The 22,544-nt window shown below is 42.6% G+C and overlaps 1 protein-coding gene across 1 annotated transcript in view; it reads left to right on the plus strand.

The window, feature by feature from the left end:
• Positions 1 to 22,544, plus strand: part of C8B (complement C8 beta chain) — a 239,857-nt gene that overhangs the window by 201,754 nt on the left and 15,559 nt on the right. Inside the window, exon 10 of the mRNA XM_085602504.1 lies at positions 20,222 to 20,375. Coding sequence (XP_085458630.1) covers positions 20,222 to 20,375 — 154 coding nt within the window. The remainder of the gene's footprint in view (positions 1 to 20,221; positions 20,376 to 22,544) is intronic.

The following is a 22,544-nucleotide window of genomic DNA, read 5'->3' on the forward strand; positions in this document are numbered from 1 at the left end:
CATCGCCACAGTGCAATCTGCTGGTAATTTCGGGTTGGGACCTTGAACAATAAATATTACTGATTTTGACCAATTAATGTTGGAGCCAGAATATTTCCAGATGTTAGTGAAGATCTGCATAATCATGTTTATAGAGGAGTGATGTGATGCCACATATAGCAGGATATCATCCGCATTTAGTAAGATTCTGTCCTCCCATCCCTCAGTCCACCGCAGTCCTCGGATCAGTGGATCACCTCTTATCCAAATTGTACGAGGCTCTAGCATTAGTGCAAAAATCAAAGGTGATAGTGGGCATCCTTTTTGTGTTCCTCGCTTGAGGGGAAAGGGGTGTGAAGTGTGTCCATTCACTACCACTTGGGCCAAGGGGTTCACGTATGAAAACTTAATCTATGCAATATATTTGGGGCCGAAGCATAGCCACTCCAGTACCGCAAATTGATATGGCAATTCTATGTTATCGAACGCAATGTGGGCATCAAGCAATAGTATTGCTGCTGCCTCTTTAATGGTATCACTCTTGCCCAGTACCCCGTGGATGTATCCCAGATTTATGTCATATTCCTTCCTTGCATAAAGCCAGATTTGTCTGGAATACCAGGTTTGTGATGATCGGCATGAGTCTGTTTGCAAACAGTTTGGCTAGAAGTTTCAATTCTGCATTAAGGAGTGATATGGGGCGATACGAGCTGCAGATTTCAGCTGGTTTACCGTACTTATGAATAACCATGATAGAAGCTGATCTTTGGTCTTGGGGCAGGCATCTCTGTTGTTTACCCTCTTCGTACCCTCTGTGTTCATTTCCCTAAGGTATGGAGCAGTTAAGGAGGCTACGAGTTTATATAATTCAATTGGGAGACCGTTAGGCCCCATTGTTTTCCTGGATTGTATACTATTTATTACACTGGTGATTTCATCATCTGTAATGTTACTGTATAGTAAAGTAGTGTGACTGTGTTGGCGGGTGTATATAAGTGTCCGAAATGTGTTGCGAATGCCTCTGCCATTTCCTGGGGTTTCCCTATTGATGCCCCTTCCTCGGTTGTGAGATACGCCACCCATCTATTTGCCTGTTTGCGCCTGTTTAGCCTTGTGAGTAGTTTCCTGACTTTTTCTCCGGATTCATATATTTTGTGAAGCACTGTCTGTCGCTTGCTTTTTGCTTCCCCAGTTGCTATATTTTTATACTCTTGCAATTTGATATCCAGGGCATGTTTGCCCGCTTCGCTGTCTGAATTGGCGATTTGTGATTCTCTCTCTAGAATCTTGCTTTCTAATCCTGTGAGCGCTTTCTTTTTGTCATTTTTGTGTCCAGCCATCAAGGAAAGTGCCTTTGATTACTGATTTGTATGCTTCCCAGAGGTTCTGTGGGGATGTGATGGAGCCCTTATTTTCATTAAAGTAGTGTTCTGTGGTTTGGATTAGTTTGTCGTTTATGTGTGGGAGTCTTAGGTACCCAGGGTTTAGGGTAATTGAGTTCCATGTTAACTTTGTTCTCTATGTGTTAGTGAGTCAAATTAGTGAGTGATCTGATATTCCACGTTTCTGAAGGACGGGGCCCTCTAGGGCCATGCAGGTTGTTTACAACCACCTGCTATGCCTTCCCCAAAATGAAGAGTCGGTCAGACAGTAGAGAATACAAACCAATGTTTATTTGGCATATACTCTGCAGAGGAGCCCAGTCTGGCCTTTACCCTAAGATGTCTGGAGAGGGGACTGACTACCCAGCTTTCTACAATATTAGATAAACCCTTCAGAGAGACTTCGGCCACGCCCCTAATGGAAAAATACCGGCCTGAGGCAGGCATGATCAAAGGAGGCACAGAGAGATGAGCTAACACCTGCCAGATGGGTGTGCTATCAGTAACCCAAGGCCACTGTGCCGAGTCTCAGCGTCTCCTAACATGGGAGCAGAGCTACATGTAGAGAATGGAATGTGCAAACAGAACAACTGCTCATTAGCAAGTTGGGTTACAGCCTTGGACAAGAAAAAATAATAATGAAGTACAGAGTTCTGCTGAGGCAAGCAGATTGAGGAATAAAGCCTAGCACGAGCACAGCCCAAGCAGTCTTCTAGTGATTGCGAAATACAAAATGGAGTCACACGAGCTAACTAAAGTTTACATGCTGCGGGGATAACTCAGTGGGTTGCATAACATGAATACAAATGGCATCTAATTAGCCACGCACTGCTAACCTAATATAGCATGAAACAAGTGCTTTGCAGGAAAGGGAATTTCAGACCTAACAGACCCTCCTTTTAGCAGAAATGGCTAAAACCTTTATTGCTATCTGGCAGGGTCTTTACAATTCTAAGTGGGAAGAAAGAAAATGTATCATCACTCAAATCACAAAGGGAAACAAGACAGTACAGGTATATCAACATGCATATAATCTTCTGGATGTAAGGCACCTTCCTTTTCAGCTGATCTAGGTGTATACCCTCAGTGTACTACTATGTTCCTCAACACTGTGTCATAGTCAGACTGCAGTAAAACCACTCAAATGTTCATTATTATGTAGCAGGAAAACTATAAAAGACATATTGACCTAAAATAGATCTGCATCAATGCTCAACAACCCTTATATCTCCTTCCGAAACATAATCTCAGCACTTTACTGTATGTATGTCCTTTCCTTAGCTGTTAATTTACCTACGCAGTAAATGCAACAAAGTGGGAGACAGTGTATACAAGGGTCTATTTGTCGTGTCACATATTTTAAGTTATAACTGAGGATGGGCAAAATTCATAGATGAGGCAGCAAATACAGTGGGGCTACAAAACGAACTGTCATACTAACTGTCATGGAAAGTCTCTACCTAATATACACATTCTTTTGTACGGCATGAATCACTGAATGCATTATTGAGGACTGGAGAACTGAATCGAATGTACACCAATCTGAACAACTGTATTATCACGTACTGTCCTCCAATGCTCTCCTATGAGAGGAGCCAAAGTAATAAGCATGTTCAAAAGGACAACTGGTGTTGTATAAACCTTGGAGTACACAATATACTTTTAGTCCATGGAGTGGAGATATTCCTAGCTATTATAGGGCTCTTTTCCTCGTCAATTTGGGAGAACAAAACAAATAAATGGTGATTGGGAGAGAAATACAACACAATGGGATTGGTGGCCAGGGGACGAGAGGATGGGCAAAACTCTTCTTTCCAGTGTCATTTTCAGAGAGCCATCACTGGTAGGCTCCTATTGTTCATCTAGCATAGGCGCTATTGAGCACCGGCAGTGGAGCTGTGCGTCTAGCTCGAATCCAGATCCCACGTTGCAGGGCAAGGTATTTCTCTCTCTGGAATCACGGTTGCTTTGCCCTCCGTGCGTTGACTGTCCAAACAATGCACCAAACTCTCTTCCTCTACTCTATCGCTGGTACCTTGGACAGGGTACCTGCACCCTATTCTTCATCCATGAAGTCCATCCCTACTAACCCTATCTAACCCTATTCTACCTTGGTGCACTGTTCCTCCTTCAAACGGGTATTGTACTGTACACAAAAGGGGATCAAAGGAAGGGGGGGGGTCAGACTCAAGATGGACAAAGGGGCAGAGACTCAAACACAGGTGAGCCCACCGACTAGGCTCAATGGGCTGGGACTCAGGCACAAGTAGACCAACAGGCTGGGGTTCCTACATAGCTCTTCTCTCTCTTTCCCCTTGTCGGTGGTACTGCCTTGTCCAACATATCTTTGCTCTGCAGCTTCACCTTGGTCGTATTCATAGGTGTTCCATAACAAGCAGCCAGGCTGTGCATCACGTCCGACCCCTCTGTCTCCCCATGGCTGAAGGGCGTCCCGGACCTATCAGCGAGTATGAAAGGAACTTTTAGTGAACTGACAAGGGTTAAACGTTACACAATTAATTTTTCTATCCCAATCCCAAGTAGTAGGGTAAGCCTTAATTCAGTTACTAAGCCCTGAAAGAATAATTGGGACAGGCTTTGAATCTGTGCATTCCTATATCATTCATCTGAAGAACCTCAAAATGGAATTTCATAGCAATGGCTCCTTTGTGTTTCTTATCTTAGCAAGCTTGTGTTCAATAAGTCATAGAGATCACAACACTTTTTCTACTTTGTGAATCTTCGCTACTGTGCAGGACTGCAGACACCTCTACAATTATTTTTCTCGAGGAAGAACAACTATATATTGCGTTTGTGACCATGTTTTCATGACATAGGCGTGGCGGGAAATTCTAAAGCTGCGAATTTAACAGAGATCCTTATTGTATAAATAACTGACAAATTAAGCATAATGTAGCAAGTACATGAATTCTCCATCAAGACTTGTTGTTGCAAACAAACTCCTGTAGACCTATATCTTCTTTAAAAACTGTTAACCACTAAAAATGTGTGTTTTGCGCATTTACCGAGTGCATACAGGCACCCTTCCTACTACTGTGAATCCTGTGCACCATACATTTCACGATCTGGGCCATGTGTCATCATATTCAGGGGAAAAACCTATTCACCAGCTCTAGTAAGGGCTGTCAGCTCAATTACACAGGCTGACTGATAAGGGACTCGTGATGCCTCTGCTACTGTATGTTGTGTTGCGATACATGAGCAATAATGGTGTTGCCACCTGGGAATTTAAACAAAAAACACCAACATATAGTTCCCCTTAAGGATCAAATAAGGGAGCATCAGTCTAGTCTACCCGTCCTTTCATCTTCATCCAATTCAAATTCCAGCAATTTACGGAAAGGAGGGGCAGTAACATGGCGTACTTCAAGGTAACAAAATGTTTCATTTTTATTATTAATTTTTTTTTTTAATCATGATAATTTGTTCAAACAGTGTTATTTTATAGCCAATTAGACATGCACTGGTGAGGTGCTATGTCTCTGTTTATTCAAAAGCATGTTCACAGCATCCTGTGAAATGAGTGGCCAAAGCGAGCCCAACCGATTGTCTTATGACAGTTTCTAGACATCTCAGGTAGGTTCAAAAGAGAGGGAAAGCGCACAACAACAGGCTGTCTTGCGTACTTACCACGCAAAACCGCACACAACAATACATATAGTAAGCACATAAGTCAAGGAAAACGTGCAGCCGTTAAATGCACAGCCATCTTGTATGCACAACACAAACAACACACAACAATACATGTACCAAGCACAGAGGCCAAAGAAAAACGCAGTGAGTTAGTTGCCCAAAAATACTTTTTCATGCACTTCATGCATCTCATGCGTTGTTAATGCACTTAATTTGCCCAGGAGTAGCGCCTAATTTTCCCAGGAGCTAGTCTCCTTCCCCCCTTCGACAGTAGGTGACCTAAGCAGGTGACCTCCTATCGAAAATACTTACCCCTCCTTGCAGAAAAAGAACCTCCCCTGTCAGTCAATAGTAAATATACAAACTTTTTGTTTAAGATAAAACAGTGTCTTCAGTTGGCAAAGGTAGGAGGTACCCTTCCCTCCAATCAACGCAAGGGGAATACGCACTTCAGACATCCCCTGCTCACCCCCTTGGGAACTTGGCTTGAGCACATATTTGTAGCAACACAGTAATAACACCACACGAAGACACCAAACCAAATGCACATTCTCAGTCCCTGTCATACTGAGACCAGACAGCCTATCCACAATCAAACAGAAACACACAAGTAAACTGAACAAGAAAATAGTCTCTTTCTAAAAGTGCCTGTTGCAAACACAGACCTTAAGAACCATACGTACCAAGAGATATATTATCAAATTCTGAGCTCAGTCCTATTGTCTATCTTATCCTATCAGCAGTACCGTCTTTCAAGAATGATATCTTGTCACCACCAGGACGCAACACACAAACACCAGCACACATCAGTACATATCCCACTCTTCACATACACCACACCCCACCCCTTGGGCCTTAACCAGCAGCTCTGTATCTACCAGCCCTGACACCATCTGTGCACTTCACTAGGTGTCTACTGGTAAAACCAATATGCCAATCAGGGGGAACTAAGCACAATGTCCATTTGCACAGAAAACACTAGCACTGTGACACTTAGCAGCAGTGGCAAAACGCCCACAACATCTGAACCAGCAAAAACGAAATCCAGCACAGCAACAAAAACATAAGAGGTAGAGGCAAAAAGTCGGGTAAAGCCATGTCAGAGGTAACATGTCTAATACTATCTAACTGTTCTGCACCTTCACTCTCTTATCTGTCCTCTGACAGCAACAACCAGAACAGCCTGAACGTCACTGCAGGAATAGAAACAGCAGAAAGAAAAGGACAGCATTTGCAAATTAACTTTTCTGAAAACAATGCTACAGCTGTCTCCGACTGGGCCATTTTTAAATGTGCATCTTAATAAGGAATCTGATAATTAACATCATCGGGTGTACATTAATCTGTGCTGTTTAATTTGCAAAACAATTTTTTTTCTGCTAGGCCTGTATCACAAACAACAAATTTGCAACTTTTCTCTAATGGGCCTATTTCTGCTGCAACTTTCTCTAAAACTGGGTTTGTAATTTCTCTGTTTAAAACTTAAATCCGGACCTTCCACTTTTTTTTCACAATGGACTTGCTAAATACAGAATTCTAAGCGTTAAAACACACATTTTCAAATACAGCAGCATGTTGAAATGTGTTCTCATTTTGTTTCGGAAATAATTCACGTTTGCTGTGGACAACTGATTTAAAATTAATTAGAGCAACATCCATACCTGTTCTGCTTGCAACATCCTTTACCTCACTTTCTTTCCCTGCAAACAACTTATTCTGAAAACTTTTCGGTGCAAAACATCTCTGCACCATCATTTTTTCCCCTTAAACTCTTTCTACTGAATTTCCTGTCCAGCACTATAGTACCCTTCATCCTTCAGAATACCGTGCTCACTAGTCTGATCAGAAAACTTTAATCCAATCCACAAAGAATCTCATGCCACTGGCTCCAGGACATTCTATCCCACAGTGTTGTGGAAAATCTAAATACACATGTTCACAAAACTCATAAACCAAATCTTTTAGCTCCTACGTTGTTCTTTCAAGCTGAACCCAATTAACATTCTTTTGCTGGCACTCTGCCCTTCAGGAGAGTGGCTCCGCGCTGTGCATCTCTGCCTGTCTGTGCGAGGGGATGGGCATAGCCCCACCCTCTCTTGCCTGCTGCTTTGCTCTGAGTCTCCCTGCTGGATGAGCCCCCTCCTTGAGAATTCCTTTCTTATCACCCCGAATGTCATGGCAAGCCGGCCACAAACTGAATTCACATGCTATGTCTTTCAACTTTGAAAATCCTTGTTATTCAGCTAAAGACTCACTGACCGGAGAGCTTGAAACACTTTTTCCAAATTAAATACACGTTCTATTGTGGGCAAATCCAAATGAAACACACCCACTTAGCAGTTCTTGTCTGAAGCTGGAAAGCTCTAAATACAAACACACTGCTCCCTTTCCAGAACTCCTGCCTCCCCCCTTTTTCATAGAGAGAGAGATAGCACATTCAGCACTGCTGAATTACGAGCGTGTATTTCACCTCTCCTTACTGCACCTTTAGAACATGTGTCCATTCAGTGTAAGTGCACATTACCTTTAATCATCACAGCACCTCTTTCACTTTAAATACACATCTCTTCCTTACATTTTTCTCATGTTGCATTCTTCCTATGTCAAAACAAATGTACACTCTTGCTAGTATTTCTGATCCATCCATATTTCTATTTATGTATTATTATTATTTTTTCTTCAAAATTTAAAGTGTCACCCTTCCAATAGGCATCTGCAGAACACAGTGACAACAAGAGACCAAAGTAAGCTCATTCCAGACATTTTCAAGAAGGGCCACACTCATCATGTTGCCTGGCAAAGGAAATTGCAAGTACTTTTCCCAAAGACGGTCCTCAGACCGTTTCAAACAAAAACTCCCACACAATACAGCTTGCTGAGGCAAGAAATCCTTACCTCCACAGGAAGAGCACAGTCACTATTCACTCAAACAAGCATTTCACAAGCACCACCACCAACGTCGGTCCACAAAACCCTATAGCACCCAAACACCACAATCAAACCACAACTCAGTCCAGAGTTTGTACCAAGCTCAAGAAGACTGGCACTTGCCCCAGACCTTTTTGAGTGTATGCCAATTGCCAGCTGGCCTGGCAGAATGTTTGCAAACAGTCCCAGACCTTTTCAAGCGGGCTCCAAATTTCCAGTTGGCCTGGCAGGCTGTTCACAAACACCCTGTGTCTTTTCCATGGGTCCGCAAACCAGAGACAGTCCGAAGACTAAACCAAGACACAGCCCGTCAACTCATGTCATCCAAGCAAGGCAGTCCAAGAACTGCACCCAAGACAGTCCAGAGACTGTACCGATACAAGAGGACAGGCCTCAGCCCTAGACCGTTTCAAGAGCAAATCCAATTACTAGTTGGTCTGGCAGATTACCTGTGAACAGTGCCGGACCTTTTCACAAAGAGGCCAATTACCAGTTGGCCTGTTGGACTGCTCACAAGCGCTCTGTGTCCCTCAAGGGTCCACAGACCCACCAAGTCCAAGACAAGACAGTCCGCAGATTGTACCAGATACAGCCCACAGGCTTGTGTCGTTCAAGCAAGGGGCCATTTTCCAAGAATCAAATCACTCACCTGGTGCACACAGGTCAAGTCAATTTATTCTCCACTGCCGACTCTTGAGACCAAACGGTCACTCCAAGGTTTCACCTTCTCAGTAGGGGTGGGCGGAATTTGCATAGTTTCAGACGTTCACGATGCTTTTTTCCTGTTCGCGAATGCTGTTGGGGAAATATCTCGCAAACAAGCATTTTGAAAGCGCAAACAAGCAAAACTTCTGTGAAGTCACAGATCGCGGAATTTTTGGCAATTCCGCATTTCCCGCAGAACGAGGAACTACCCAAATTCTACAAATTCCGGGAGCGGAACGAAATTTACCGCCCAGGGCTACTTCTCAGGACCCCAGCCGGTGACCGCTAGCCAAGGATCCGCCCGATCAGAAGGACGGGGCAGCTGTGAGAACCAAGCTCGGTCTTGTGTGTGTGGGGCCCCGATATGCCTGACCGACCAGACACCACCCCGGCCCCTGCGACCTGGTTACGGGTGAAGGGGCCACTTCGCGGAGTCCCTGTTCAGGTGCCATCTGAAGGACGGGGCCCTCTAGGGCCACATGGGTTGTTTACAACCACCTGCTATGCCTTCCCCTAATGAAGAGTCGATTAGACAGTAGAGAATACAAACCAATGTTTATTCAGCATATACTCTGCAGTACTCTGCAGAGGAGCCCAGTCAGGCCTTCACCCTAAGATGTCTACCAAGGAGACTGACTCCCCAGCTTTCTACAATATTGGATAAACCCTTCAGAGAGACTTCGTCCACGCCCCTAAAGGAAAAATACCGGCCTGAGCCAGGCATGAAGAAAGAAGGCACAGAGAGATGAGCTAACACCTGCCAGATGGATGTGCTAGTAGTAACCCAAGGCCACTGTGACGAGTCTCAGCGTCTTCTAATGTGGGAGCAGAGCTACATGTAGAGAATGGAATGTGCAAACAGAACAACAGTTTATTAGCAAGTCGGGTTACAGCCTTGGACAAGAGAATATAATAACGAAGTAAAGTGTTCTGCTGAGGCAAGCAAATTGAGGAATAAAGCCTAGCATGAGCACATCCCAAGCAGTATTCTAGTGATTGCGAAATACAAAATGGAGTCACACGAGCTAACTAAAGCTTACATGCTGCGAGGATAACTCAATGGGTTGCATAACATGAATTTCAGTTCTGGCAATACAATGAAGAATCCCTTCCCCCCTCCCTGCCTGCCTACATGACGGTTCTGGATTTGCCCACCTCCACAACATAGCAGAGTACCTGTCGTCCCTCCCCATTAAACTAAGGGGATCTGGGTCTACCGAAAACCACGCGCCCCTTTCCACTTTGTTTCTTAAATATTGTGGTGGCACGGTCCGAACATTATAATAACTATCAGTGAGTTTTGTGACCTCAGTTTCTTCTTAGTTTCAAGAGAGGAACCTGCACTCTGTATTTATAAGTTTTTAACAGCGGTATTTAAGTAATCCCACCTATAATTTTTCCTGCCATTATATAGTCTGTAGAAGTGCGCAATAGTGGCTACGGAGTATGTTCTTTAATTATAATGTGTTTTGAAGTAGGACATTTGTTCATGTATCATTCATCCTTGTCTGGTCCCTCGTTTGTTTTCTTGGTCTTCTCCTGTGTTGCATCTATTTTTTTATCCACTTTTCACCTTGTCCTATTCTCCCGTCGGAGGAACTTGCTTTCCCTACTGTGCACCATCTATCTACCCACTCCCAAGTCTCTTCAGGGGTTGAGAAGAACCAGGAGGCATATTAGCAAGGACTTGCAATAATTATCGCAAAGCGCGCTTAGCGCTGTTTTTTTTATCGCCGGCTATCGCTGGATTTTATCGCAGAGATAACGCGTTATCGTCAACGTTTATCTCAAAGGCGATATTAAATCCAGTGTTAGCGGCGAATCCCAACAATAACGTGAGATATCCAGCGATAAAAATCCCATCATTAATGGAAATCTTGCTAATAGGCAGGTGAGGACTTAACCGTAGAATCCACCTCCCATTGACTATAATGGGTAAGTCAGGTTTCTACCAGGTGTAAAATCTAAGCGATAATCTCGGTTAGCGTGCATTTTTTTATCACTTCGCGGGCCTTGGTAATAGGCAGAAGGTGTGTTTGCGACTGCTTTCAATCGCTTTCAAGTTGAGAACGCCTTCTTTGCATGTCATTAGCGGTAAATATCGCTGACATGCAAAGCAGTACAAAACGGGCGCTATCGCCTGTAAGCTGTCGCTAACAGCTGTTAGCGACAGCTTGCTAATAAGGCGATAAAAATATCGCCGCTTTAGCAGCAAAAAGTGCCACTAAAGCAGGGATACTGCCCTTGCTAATATGCCCCTAGGTCTTCCTCTAGGCCTCCTCTTTCAACATGGCAGGGAACAGCATTGCATACTTGATTTCTTTGTCTCAGAGCGCTTTCTCGACCTTGAGAAAGCTGCGTCTTTGCCGTTGTATGTTGATTGTGAAGTCCGGGAAGAATGTGACTGTAGTGTTGTCGTATCGGATTTGTGGGTCACTGTGGGCAGTTAGCAGTATGATGTCGTGGTCACGAAAATTAAAGACCCGGGGCAAGTTTGGCCTTGATGGGGCCACCGGCCTTGGCTTTCCCCCTGGGACTCTGTGTGCCCTCTCGATAGAGATGTAGTTCGATAATCCACTGGGTTGTAACTGATTGAGGATTAGCTCCTCCACAAAGAGATCTGTCGCTGGTCCCTCTGCTCATTCTGGTACTCCAATAATTCTTATGCTGTTTCTCCTTGAACGACCTTCATATTCATCCAGTTTAGCTTCAAGTGCATTTATCGTAGTCTGTAAGCTTTTGACTTGCTGTTGAAGGAGCTTGGTATCTACTTTTAGAGAGTTTGTCATATATTCCCCTTCTTGAACTCTGTGTCCCAGTTTGCCTAAGTCTGCTCTCATTAGGGAGACCTCTGTAGATACTGTATCTATTCGTGTTTCTAGAGAGGGATGTACTTTACTGATCACAGCCATGACTTCATTTAGTGTTGGTTCCTCTTTCTCTATTGTCCAATCGGGCAGGATACTCCCGTCTTCTGGTCCTTTTTGCAGGACGTATTTATCCATCCAGTTTAGTTTGATGTGTTCCGCGCTTTACTTTATTGCCCAACATGTTGTGTTGTTTAGCGAGGGCTGATTGCAGGGTTTTTCAACTGTCTTCCACCACCTAGGTACTCCCCGCCACCTGCTTGATGGAGGATCTGGCGGCCTGTCAGTTTTTCCATCAGGTGAGGAAACCCATGGTTATTTGCGCATTGCAATTATAGTCTTCGATTTGTGCCGGGTCAGGCCTGTGAGGGTCTCTTGTCTTGTTACGCTCTGCATCTCTGGGCCTGGCAATCTCTATTGCTCCTTTTGCCAGCATGGTGCTGGACTCTCAAGCCTTTCCCTTTTTTGATGGGTGTTGGTGCCCCATGTATTACTTGGCAGAGCTGCACAGTAGCACTTGGTGCAGTCCACAAAGGGCATCCTCTGATGGGAATGTATGTGTGCCCCAGGCACGTCTTACTCCGTCTGCCATGGCAGCAGATGGTAAGCAGGCATCACTGGTGTACCGCGGGCCTGGTACAGCCTCTCACCTTTAATGTTCTGGTACATCCTCTGGCCTGGGTCAGCATGCAATGGTCTCAACGCCTGGCAGGTCTCTTTCACGTTTTCAGTGCTGGCTACCTGGGAGGAGGTCGCTGATCCTGTAGGCACATTGGTCATCAGGGTGCCTGCTGTATTTCTGTGGGAGTCTCTCACTCGTCTCCTGGGTTGAGGTGCAGTGCAGTGGGCTGGCATTAGGTGGCATTGCAGCCACCTTTACTTTCAGGCTACGGCAGTCTTTGGCAGCCCTCCTGATGCTGTATGAACTGGGCTTACTCCAGTGCAGGTGAGGCAGGGTCTTACAGGCAACGGGTGAGGGTGCCCCTCAGGGCACAATATAGCAGCAGCCGGCATGCAAGCAGGGTTATATCAGCTCTGCGCTATTGTGTAGAGAGGTGCAGGAAGCTCTCTGCGCAGGCACGGCCTAAGTATGTTCATGGTTGGCGCTTGCTCCGTCCGCCCTGCTGGTGGAGCGCTACTCAGCATGTCGCCATGTCTCTTCCTGGCACGGCATCGCCTACTGCAAACTGAGGAGGCACAGCAGTTGCACAGCTGCTTTCAGTGCTGTATACTAGTGAACTTTTATAATATGCTTGCAAATTAATGACTTTTAGATTATTTGTCTATGTAACAACTCATACAGTTTATATATATATATATATATATATATATATATATATATATATGAAAACATCAGCATATTGCAGAAGAATACATGAAACAAATGTAACAATAAATGACGTTTCAATGCAAGGGTGTATAGTGCAAAATAGATTTTATCGTATTAAAAAAATATATATTGAGTGTGACCTGGATTTATCAAACGCACAATTTAACAGAAAGTTGCATACATCAGAAATTATTCATTACGCTTCTCAGTGACACTTGTGTACACTTTTTTTTTTGAGATAAGGATATGGCAAAATAAAGGAATTAAACAAATAAGTATTGCCTACACAGATATGATACAGAAAATAAGTGTAGTTGTCGACGTTTCGTTCGATGGGCTGTCGTCTGTTCAACCATCTTCAGGACTGTGGGAGTTGTAATGATAGCCCCCTATTAGAACACGGAAGACAATTCAATTACTGTGTATGAAATTTAATGTTCATTATTTTTAATAGCGTATATATCACCCGTGTGGAAAAAGGAAATGAGCAAGTGATTTTGTTAAAACAAGACAAAATCAAGAAGTGTTAGAGCAATAGTCAATGTGCTAGTTACTTGAATCACATCCCAGAAATTATGTGATGAAAGGTTCCAAATGACCAGAGTAAAGGAAAATGAGAGTCTGATTTTTTTTAAAACTTACTTAAAAAGCCACTTTGGGGATACAGTGTTGATGGACAAGAAAGTATATAATCTGTACAAACTATCTTTTCAAAGTATTTCGATCCGGATCTGAAATATTATAAATAATTATATCCCTTTAATGTGTGCATATATGAATAATTTGGACAAATTGCATATTTAAATATCTCTGTAATCTGTAATATCTTCAGTATTATCATTGAGCCATTGGTTATTTGTTGGCACAACAGATTTCACAAAGATGGGTCTGAATTTTCATCTAGGTGCATATTGTTTGAGATTCTGTTAGACTAAACTGGCTATTGTTACAGGACATAGTTTAAAACATAGTTAACTTCATTAAACATTGTCCGGTGATGTTCGTATGGTTAATCAATAAAATGTATTTAGCGTACAGACCCCACTCCAAGAGAAATGTTTTGAAAATATCAGATAAGCTCAGTACCTGAATTTAATCGTAGCGATGTGTTTGATCGTCTGAACTCGACTGTGTTATGCCGGTCTCAGAAATTTCTTACGATCCTGGCAATTCATACATCAATGGAGATCTATAGAAAACGCTCACTCGTCGTGTGTGTAGGTGTGAATAAAGCCTCTTAAGTTTACCTGTTTCTCTAAGAATTTATGCCTTGTTACACTGGCGACGATTGTGTTTAGAAGTGGGCTGAATCACCCCAACATCATTCAGGCAGTGTGGATGACATGGTGAACTGTGGCTGAGACCAAGGAGGCAGGAAAACGTCACAGAGCATAGAAGGTCGCTCGGCAGGAGGTTAATGAGCAGCGGGCGATGTGTGGTGTTCTCCGTGATGTTATCGTAAGATCAGCGGGGGAAGCCTTCAAGCTGAAACTCATAACTTGGTCTGCGGTTCAACGAGCAGTACGTCAGGAGACGTGCATCTCCGGTAAGGCTGAGTGTGAGCCCAATCAGCCACAGAAAATAGGAGAAGGGCTACATTGGACGACGGAAGGACAATAAGCCTAAATGACTCAAGAAATCGAAGCAAAGGTTTACTGACCTATGTCGGCTGCCATTTTAAAATGATCAGGGTAAAGAGCAAAGTGTCTACAGGTTGCATTGGTGTTCAGTAATAAATTGAAAATATTCACGAAGGAAACTAGGAGGGAGCAGTGGCAAGCACATGTCATTTGCTTGCCCTCACAGTGACCGGCACACCTATTAGGTACATTGTATTGTAAGCTGGCATTTAAGGAGAGTGTCTCTGTTTGTGAGATAAATATAAGTTACAGTACTGTCTACAGTGTATTCAAGTGATCTGTTTTTAGAAAAGCACTGTGAGATAGGTTGTTACTTAGAAATTGGCATAATTATTGGGGGTGAGGCATTCTTGGTGGAAGATAAAAATGCAAAATGTAACTGCTCCCCCATTTTTTATGACAAGTCCTGGGGAACCCTCTGTGAAGATGCAGTTTTAGGGGAAAAATTATGCCAGTGTTTGTGACATGAATTTGAGTGCAGAGTAGAAGCAGGCACTTTTGCTCTACTGTTTAGGTGGGGAGGGGCAGTAGGTTTTGGAGATCAATTCAGTGCTGCAGCCCGAAGAGGGTTAATTGAATATGAGGTGTGTATCAAGCAGTTAGATCTGCATTATCTACCAAAAATGAGCACCATCATGGAAAGGTATTATTTTGGATTAAGCGAGCAAGGAAAAAAGAAACAGTTGAGGAGTTTGTGACTGCTCTGAGAAAACTGACAGCTAGTTGCACATTTGGTAAATTGATTGAAGAGAGAATACGTGACCAATTTGTGTTGAAATGTTGCAGTGATAAAATAATGGAAGAGCTGTGGTTAAAGGATGAGCCACCTCTGGATGAAGTGATGGTCATTGCTAAACATGTTGAACACATGTTGAAGTGAGTGAATGAATTGAGCATGTTGGGGAAACAAACTGCTTCTGCTGAGAAGGTAGAAGAGGTGGTATGTCAAGTAACGCAGAAGTCTAATCCTGCTAGCAATAATAGTGAGAGAGAAGAGAAAAAAAGTGCAATGGGGTTTGAAGGAACATGTTATCGCTGTGGCAAATCTAGTCATAAAGCTAATGCCAATTGTTGCCCAGCTTTCAAAGTGGTATGCAACTGTTGTGTTAAGAGAGGTCATTTTTCAAAAAACTGTTGCAGTCGAAACAAAAGGGAAAGCAAAAGTGAGGTTAAGGCGGTTATGTATCAGGTGAATGAGTGTGGTGTAGTACATCCTTCAGAGTGGGTCAAAGTGGGTGATTTTAAGATAAAAATGAAATTTGATTCTTGCTCTCACCTCACCTTGATTTCTAAGAAAATGTATGAGTGAGACCAACAGGTTATGGTGGAGCACCTATAAAAATGCTGGGGTATTTTCATACCTTTGCAGAGTGTAATGGGAGGTTTGCGGGCACAAACATTTATGTTGTTGACAAAGGCGATAATCTGCTGAGTTGGACACACCAGGCACATCTGGGCAGTACTCTTAATCCTAATGCAAACCCCCCAGCGCAGGTACAAGCGATACAGAATGCTGGTAACAAGTTTGAGATGATTTTGTTGTTTAAGGATACGCTGGGGCGTTTGAAAGGCTATAGTCACCGGATAAAGTTGAAGCTGGGTGCCAAGCCAGTTGCAGCCAGGGTGAGGAGGATTTCATTGAGTGTGCAGGGGGCTGTAAGGGAGGAAATTGCCAGGTTAGTGGACTCTGGGGTGAGTGAGCCAGTGGAGGCAACAGAGTGGTTGGCTCCAATCGTGGTGGCCAAGAAGAGTAATAATGAGAGTCATTTGTGTGTGGATCTTTGAGCACTCAATAGGCAGGTTGTGATGGACAAATGTCCCCTGCCCAATATTGATGAGATTGTGTTGACTCTGGATAGTGCATGTTACCTTACCATTCTGGACCTATCTTCCGCCTATCACCAAGTGCCTTTGGATAAGTGCTCAAAGGAGTTGACTGCATTCATACCTCCAATGGGGGTATTCAAGTTCTTACGAATGCCTTACGGTTTGGTCTCTGCGGATACCATCTTTCAAAGGATCATGAATAATATTGTCAAGGGAATCTCAGGTATTCGATGTTGCCAGGATGATGTGTTGATTTATGGGAAGACTATGGACGAGCATGATGGCAGAGTTGTAAAGGTTTTGGAGAGGTTGTTAAAGGCTGGGTTGACACTGCGTTGTGACAAGTGTAGATTTGGGGTGACTGAGGTTGACTACCTAGGCCATCACATATCAAGCAGTGGTGTTAAGCCAAAAAAGGAGTTGGTCGATACCATGACTAAATTGAAAAATCCATGTTCTAAGGAAGAGTTGGCCTTGTTTTTGTGTATGAGTTTTACAGCAAATTTGTAAAAATATTGCTGAGCAGACTAGAAGCTTGTTGCACAAGAAGGCAGAATTTGTGTGGTACGAGGTGTACAGGGATGAATTTGCAAAAGATAAGATGGATCTGAAGGATGCTCCTGTTCTTCAGGCTTTTAAACCAGGTGATAGGACATACATTATCGCAGATGCAAGCAAAAAAAGGTTGGGAGCTTTGCTGGTCCAACAGAGGGAAGGTTGGAACATCTGGTTGCCTGTGCTTCAAGATGTCTCAGAGGTGCTGAGATAAATTACTCAGTCATTGAGAAAAAGGCTCTCGCCGTTTTCTGGGCATTAAACAAATGCTGGAAGTTTGTGTGGGGGACCCCCTTTCTTGTCAGGTCTGATCACAAGTTTCTGAAGGAAATTTTTGAGAAGAAAGGTTTAGACTCAATCTCTTCTAGGATAAGGAGGTGGGTCATCTCTCTGCATGAATTTGATTTTGCCATGGAATATATTCCATGTGCAATAATGTTAGGGCCGACTGTCTCTCACATTTAGTTGACAGTGTGGACTCTGGCGCATGTAAGGAAGATTTGGATGTTGTGGACGAATCTGAAGCGAAAATGTGTGAGACCAACTTGGTAGCAATCAAAGAGGAAGAATGGAAGGTGGAGTTACGGAAGGATTCTCAGCTGTTGAAAGTGATGGAATTGATTCTACAGGACAAGGTGGACAAGCTTGAGAAACCTTGGTCGCTGTTGAGTGATGAGTTGATCGGACTCGCTGATGGATGGGGTGATGAATAAATCCTCTTAAGTTTACCTGTGTCTCCGTGAATTTAAACCTCGTTACACAATGGTCTTCCAACTCAAGAGAATTGCTTGTAGTGCTTCCCTATTTACTGTCTTTGAATTTTAATATTCAAACACATGATGTCTCCACATGTAGGCCCTCTGATATTACAAAGAATGGGATCGAACTGATCTATCTGAATTATATTATGTTGCTATTATGTTGCTGGTTCTGGGGCTGTGACATACCAGAACTAAAGAATAACAATGGCCTATGAAGTATGCTTTCAAATAGCACACTGAGACAAAAACAATAGGACACTAGTGTGCACCGTGCTTGTCAGCCAATTGGTTCTATTCTGATCATACCAGCAATAGGGTAGCAGTGGCTTCTGGGGCAGAACTGGGGTTGACAAGATATTTGCACTGGTCAGACAAATCAAAAGTAGAACTTGTACAGCCTCTGCTTTTTACAGATGAGGGAGAAGGATTAAAGGGTGAGGCAAACCTGTTGAAAAACATTCACGGCATCAGTGCATCATGGAGGGAGATGTCCATGGAGGCACCCTGTAGTTTATAGGTAGGTTAGCATTGAGATAAGGTAGAACAGTATCTCCTGCCGATACATATGTACAATTTGAAGATTACAGGTTTCAGTACCAGGAGATACCTAATTTTCGATCTCATTTGGTAGCAGAATATGCAATTCTGGTATGCTTTTCTTTACATTCTAAAAATTGTTTGTAACGCATAATAGAATGCAAAAGACAAAACACAGTAATTGTAACGCCCGTTTCTTGATAATATGCCCCTTGGTTGTTCGGAATTGGGAACAAGTTGGTCAGAAAGAAGGGCTCCGGATTGGTTTCGGTAAACCCGAATCTGATTCCGTGCCCTTTGAGTTGAATGGAATTTGCTCGATTCACAAAAAGCAGATAGGAAGCATGAACTTGGGACCAAGAGACTAAATAGGCAACTCTAGCTACTACCCGAAAAAATATAAGATTTCCTAAACATGCGCAATGGTTTCACTTCGGCTGTCCATTATTGATTTACAGCAATTTTGGAATTTGGCAAGTATTAGATAAGGAATGATGAATTTTGCACGTGGGGCAGAGGAAAGAATGTGACCTGACGGCTATGGCGGTCGACCTCAAATCTGGTGAACCAAGTTCGAGTCTCGGAAAAGACGCTCAACATCCTGTGATTCTGGACAAATCAAGAATGTGTCCTTGTGTAACTCAACTGGTGCTCATGTGAAGCGCTCTGATTCCTTCGGTTCAAGTTTGCGCTATATATAACCTCTGGGAAAAAAAAGATTCAGGCAGACTTTCAGCACTGAACCTGATGATGCCATGAGTTGTGTATTATTTAATGTGCAATTTTCATCCATATTAAACTATATTTTTGGGGAAATCTAATCTAATATAATCAGGATTAAAGTTAGTGTGAAAGAAACTAAAGCTAACAGTCATGGACGGGGTTGCATTCCTACTAACAGAAGATGGATACAAGAACTTGGGGTTTTAGGAAGAAGAGTGTTTAGAAGTTTGAGGAGTGTCCAGTCAATGAATACCAGCAGGAAGACATCCTAATAACTCTTGATATGCTCCCAAAGGTCCCGAGATATTTACTGGGGCATAAAAATAAGGAAGAGCAGAAAATAGGTGTGCACAAACCAAAGGGGTATGCTCAGGCATACACAGAGACATTATCTACCTATCACATTAGGTGAAAGTTACAAAGTAGAGATCTGACTCTACCAACAGTAGTTAGAATATATTTCTCCTTACTGGACCACCACCACCACCACCAATCAATCGCAGGATTTATTCCATTTAACTAACTACCACCCTTGAGTATATTTGGCTACTCTAATTTGCGATATTTCAGAGATAAGTTCCACAAGCTACTATTAATGGTGCTAACCCGAAGGCTTCCCTGATTTATATACTATGATAAAATATAATTAGGGTCAGTTTTAGGAACCGAGACATTTTTCTTAGTAAGCCTTGCTTGTTGTCTGTATAAAATGATGGTCTTTGGGATTCAATGGCAGGTATCTAGGAAGAATTTCTAAGCAGTAATTCTGAGTGAGATGTACTGTGAAAATACAGTAGTCTTCTTAACTAATTTTGGCCTCTGGTCATGCCTTTTCTCCAGAATTATAGTGTTCTCATAATTCCATGCTAAAGAGAGATTAGCAATTATCTGACACCTTGGAAGCATAGTCTAAAGATAGGTTAATGGCATATGTAGCAAAAACAGACAATGAATTGAGAGTTAAGAATAAATAGAGCCTACTCCTTGTTGTGTTTTTTATTTGATTTTATTTGTTTCACTTTTTGTAATCCTGGATAGAAAATCTCTTTACAAAACCCAGGGTACCAATGAATCCTAACCACAAAGTTAACATTGAGGAGTGAGGTCAATGTTATCATCTTTTATTATGATCTTAGACTACAAATATGAAGTCTTCAAGCCAGGAATTATGAATGTCAACTTTAATAAGTAATTCATGAATAATATAAAAATTAAACTTCAAAATTTATAATTAAACTATAATTGAGCTCAATCTTTACTCTGTCCTCTGCTAACCATCTGCCTTGCTACAGGTTCCTTAAAATCTGAAAATAACTGTCTGAATATATTTTAGGCAGAACCTCTCTATGAACTGGTAACAGTGAATGACGTTCCAAATGCACTTACGCTGAAAAGTAACATGAAGCGTGCCCTTACTGAATATGAGATTGAGATAAGTCCCTGTCGGTGTGCTTCGTGCCGTAATAATGGTTTTGCGTTTCTGAAAGGTGAGTTGTTTCTTTGTTGCATTTCTTGCTTTAATGACATAGACAAACAATGTGTTGCGAAAAATATAACAATTAAAATTTGAACTGTGGACATCTATACTAAATGTAGCAAATCACAGACCCTGAATTTTGGATGTCAGTCTTACTTCGAATGCAGAGCCTAGACCACTGATAAGTCTGTAAACAAATTATTATAAGCCCAATAATGGAAACAAGTGTCTCTACATGTAATTATGTGTTTTTGTGGGGGAAGAATAATTTAGTAATTGACTAGTCAAATCACCACCACTCTTTAGTTATAGTGAGGAGTTTGAGAGTTAGGAAATCCTCTGATATTTGCTTGCTTTTAACTTTGTCAAACTTTGCTGAATCTACACAACACTTTGCAGACCTATTCATTTTTCTACATTGGCTGATGATGCAAAGTTTTGTGGTGATTAGATAAGGGGTGCCAAGAAAAAAGGGGGGTACCAAAAAAAGGTTTTCCACCAATGCATTTTCCATAGACTTTTCAGACAAACGTAGCAGCAAAATGCCTGAATGGATTTGCATGAATTTAGCAGGAATATAGATTATGCTGTGGAAAGGGTATTTTTAGTTACTTAATCTGAATTTGTTCAGTAGTTTTAAGTTATAAGGGACAAAACCTTAGTGATGTTTTGGGCTGTGGTATATCGCAGTATCTTTGCAGTGCATAACGCAAAATTGTTTAGACCACACTTTGTATTTGTTCAGTGGTTTTGTGTGAAATCTAGATTATGTCTTTTATTAATGTACAGGCATTCATGAGGTAGTTTAGCATACTCTGTATTTTTATTGATGATATTTTTTTCTAAGTTTATGATGTACTGCAATACTTTCACGAAATTATCTAGAAAGTACAGTTATATCTATTGATTTTTTTTTTTTTAAATGTATATACTGCAAAACACACTCCATGGCATGCCACTCCACTATATGACACAGTACTCCACTCTATGACATGCCACTCCACTTTGCAGTACTACACACCACTTCACTAAACAATACGTAACTCCACTTTACAACACGCCACTCCACTCTACTACATGCACTCTATGCCACTACACTCTACACCCCTCCACTCTAAGACACAGTATGACATGCCAGTCTATGATACATGACTCCACTCTTTGACACACCACTCCACTTTACGCCACTCCACTCTACAAATCTGTACTCCACTCTATTCGCCTCCACTCTACAACATGCCATTTCACTCCAAGTACTGGCATGCTGCTATATAATAAGCCACTCCACTCTACTCTATGGCACACCACTCAAATCTATGATGCACCATTCCACTCCCCAACACTCTACTCCACTCTACAACACTCCACGCCACTCCGCTATATGACATGGGACTCCACTCTATGACACACCACTCCATTCTGTGACACCCTACTCCACTCCATTACATACCAATCCACTCTATGCCACTCTACAACACACCACTCTGTGACACGCCAATCCACCCTACGAGATGCCACCCAACTTTACAACACTCTACTCCACTCAATGCCTCTCCACTCTATGTCACTGTACTCCACTCTATGACACACCACACCACTAAACACTATGACATGCCACTCCACTCCATGAAATGCCACTACACTGTGATAATGTCACTCCACTTTATCGCACTCCATTCCACTCTATGACGCTCAAAGCCATTATGCAGCTCCACCCTATGACACACCACTCCACTATACAACACACCACTCAGGCTAATCCACTGACATGTCACTCATCTCTACACTACTCCACTCTATACCCTTCCACTCTAAGACACTTTACGAAATGCCACTATATCACACACCACTCCACTCTACTCTATAAAATGCCACTCCACTCTATCACATGCCACTCCACTCTATGACAATCCATTCTATGCCACTCCATACTACAACATGCCACTCCAATCTACAACATGCCACTCCATTCTGCGCCACTGTACTCTATGCCAGTCCACTCTACCACACACCTCTCTACTCTAAGATACTTTATGACATGTCAGTCTATGACACCCCAAAATGCCACTCCACTCTACTCTATGACACAGCACTCCCCTCTGCAATTGAAACTCCACTCTATGACACTCCACTCCACAATGTGACACTTCATGCCACTCCACTATTCTGACACAGCACT

The sequence above is a fragment of the Triturus cristatus genome, chromosome 4_2 (assembly GCF_964204655.1).
Source record: "Triturus cristatus chromosome 4_2, aTriCri1.1, whole genome shotgun sequence".
Taxonomy (NCBI): Eukaryota; Metazoa; Chordata; class Amphibia; order Caudata; family Salamandridae; genus Triturus; species Triturus cristatus.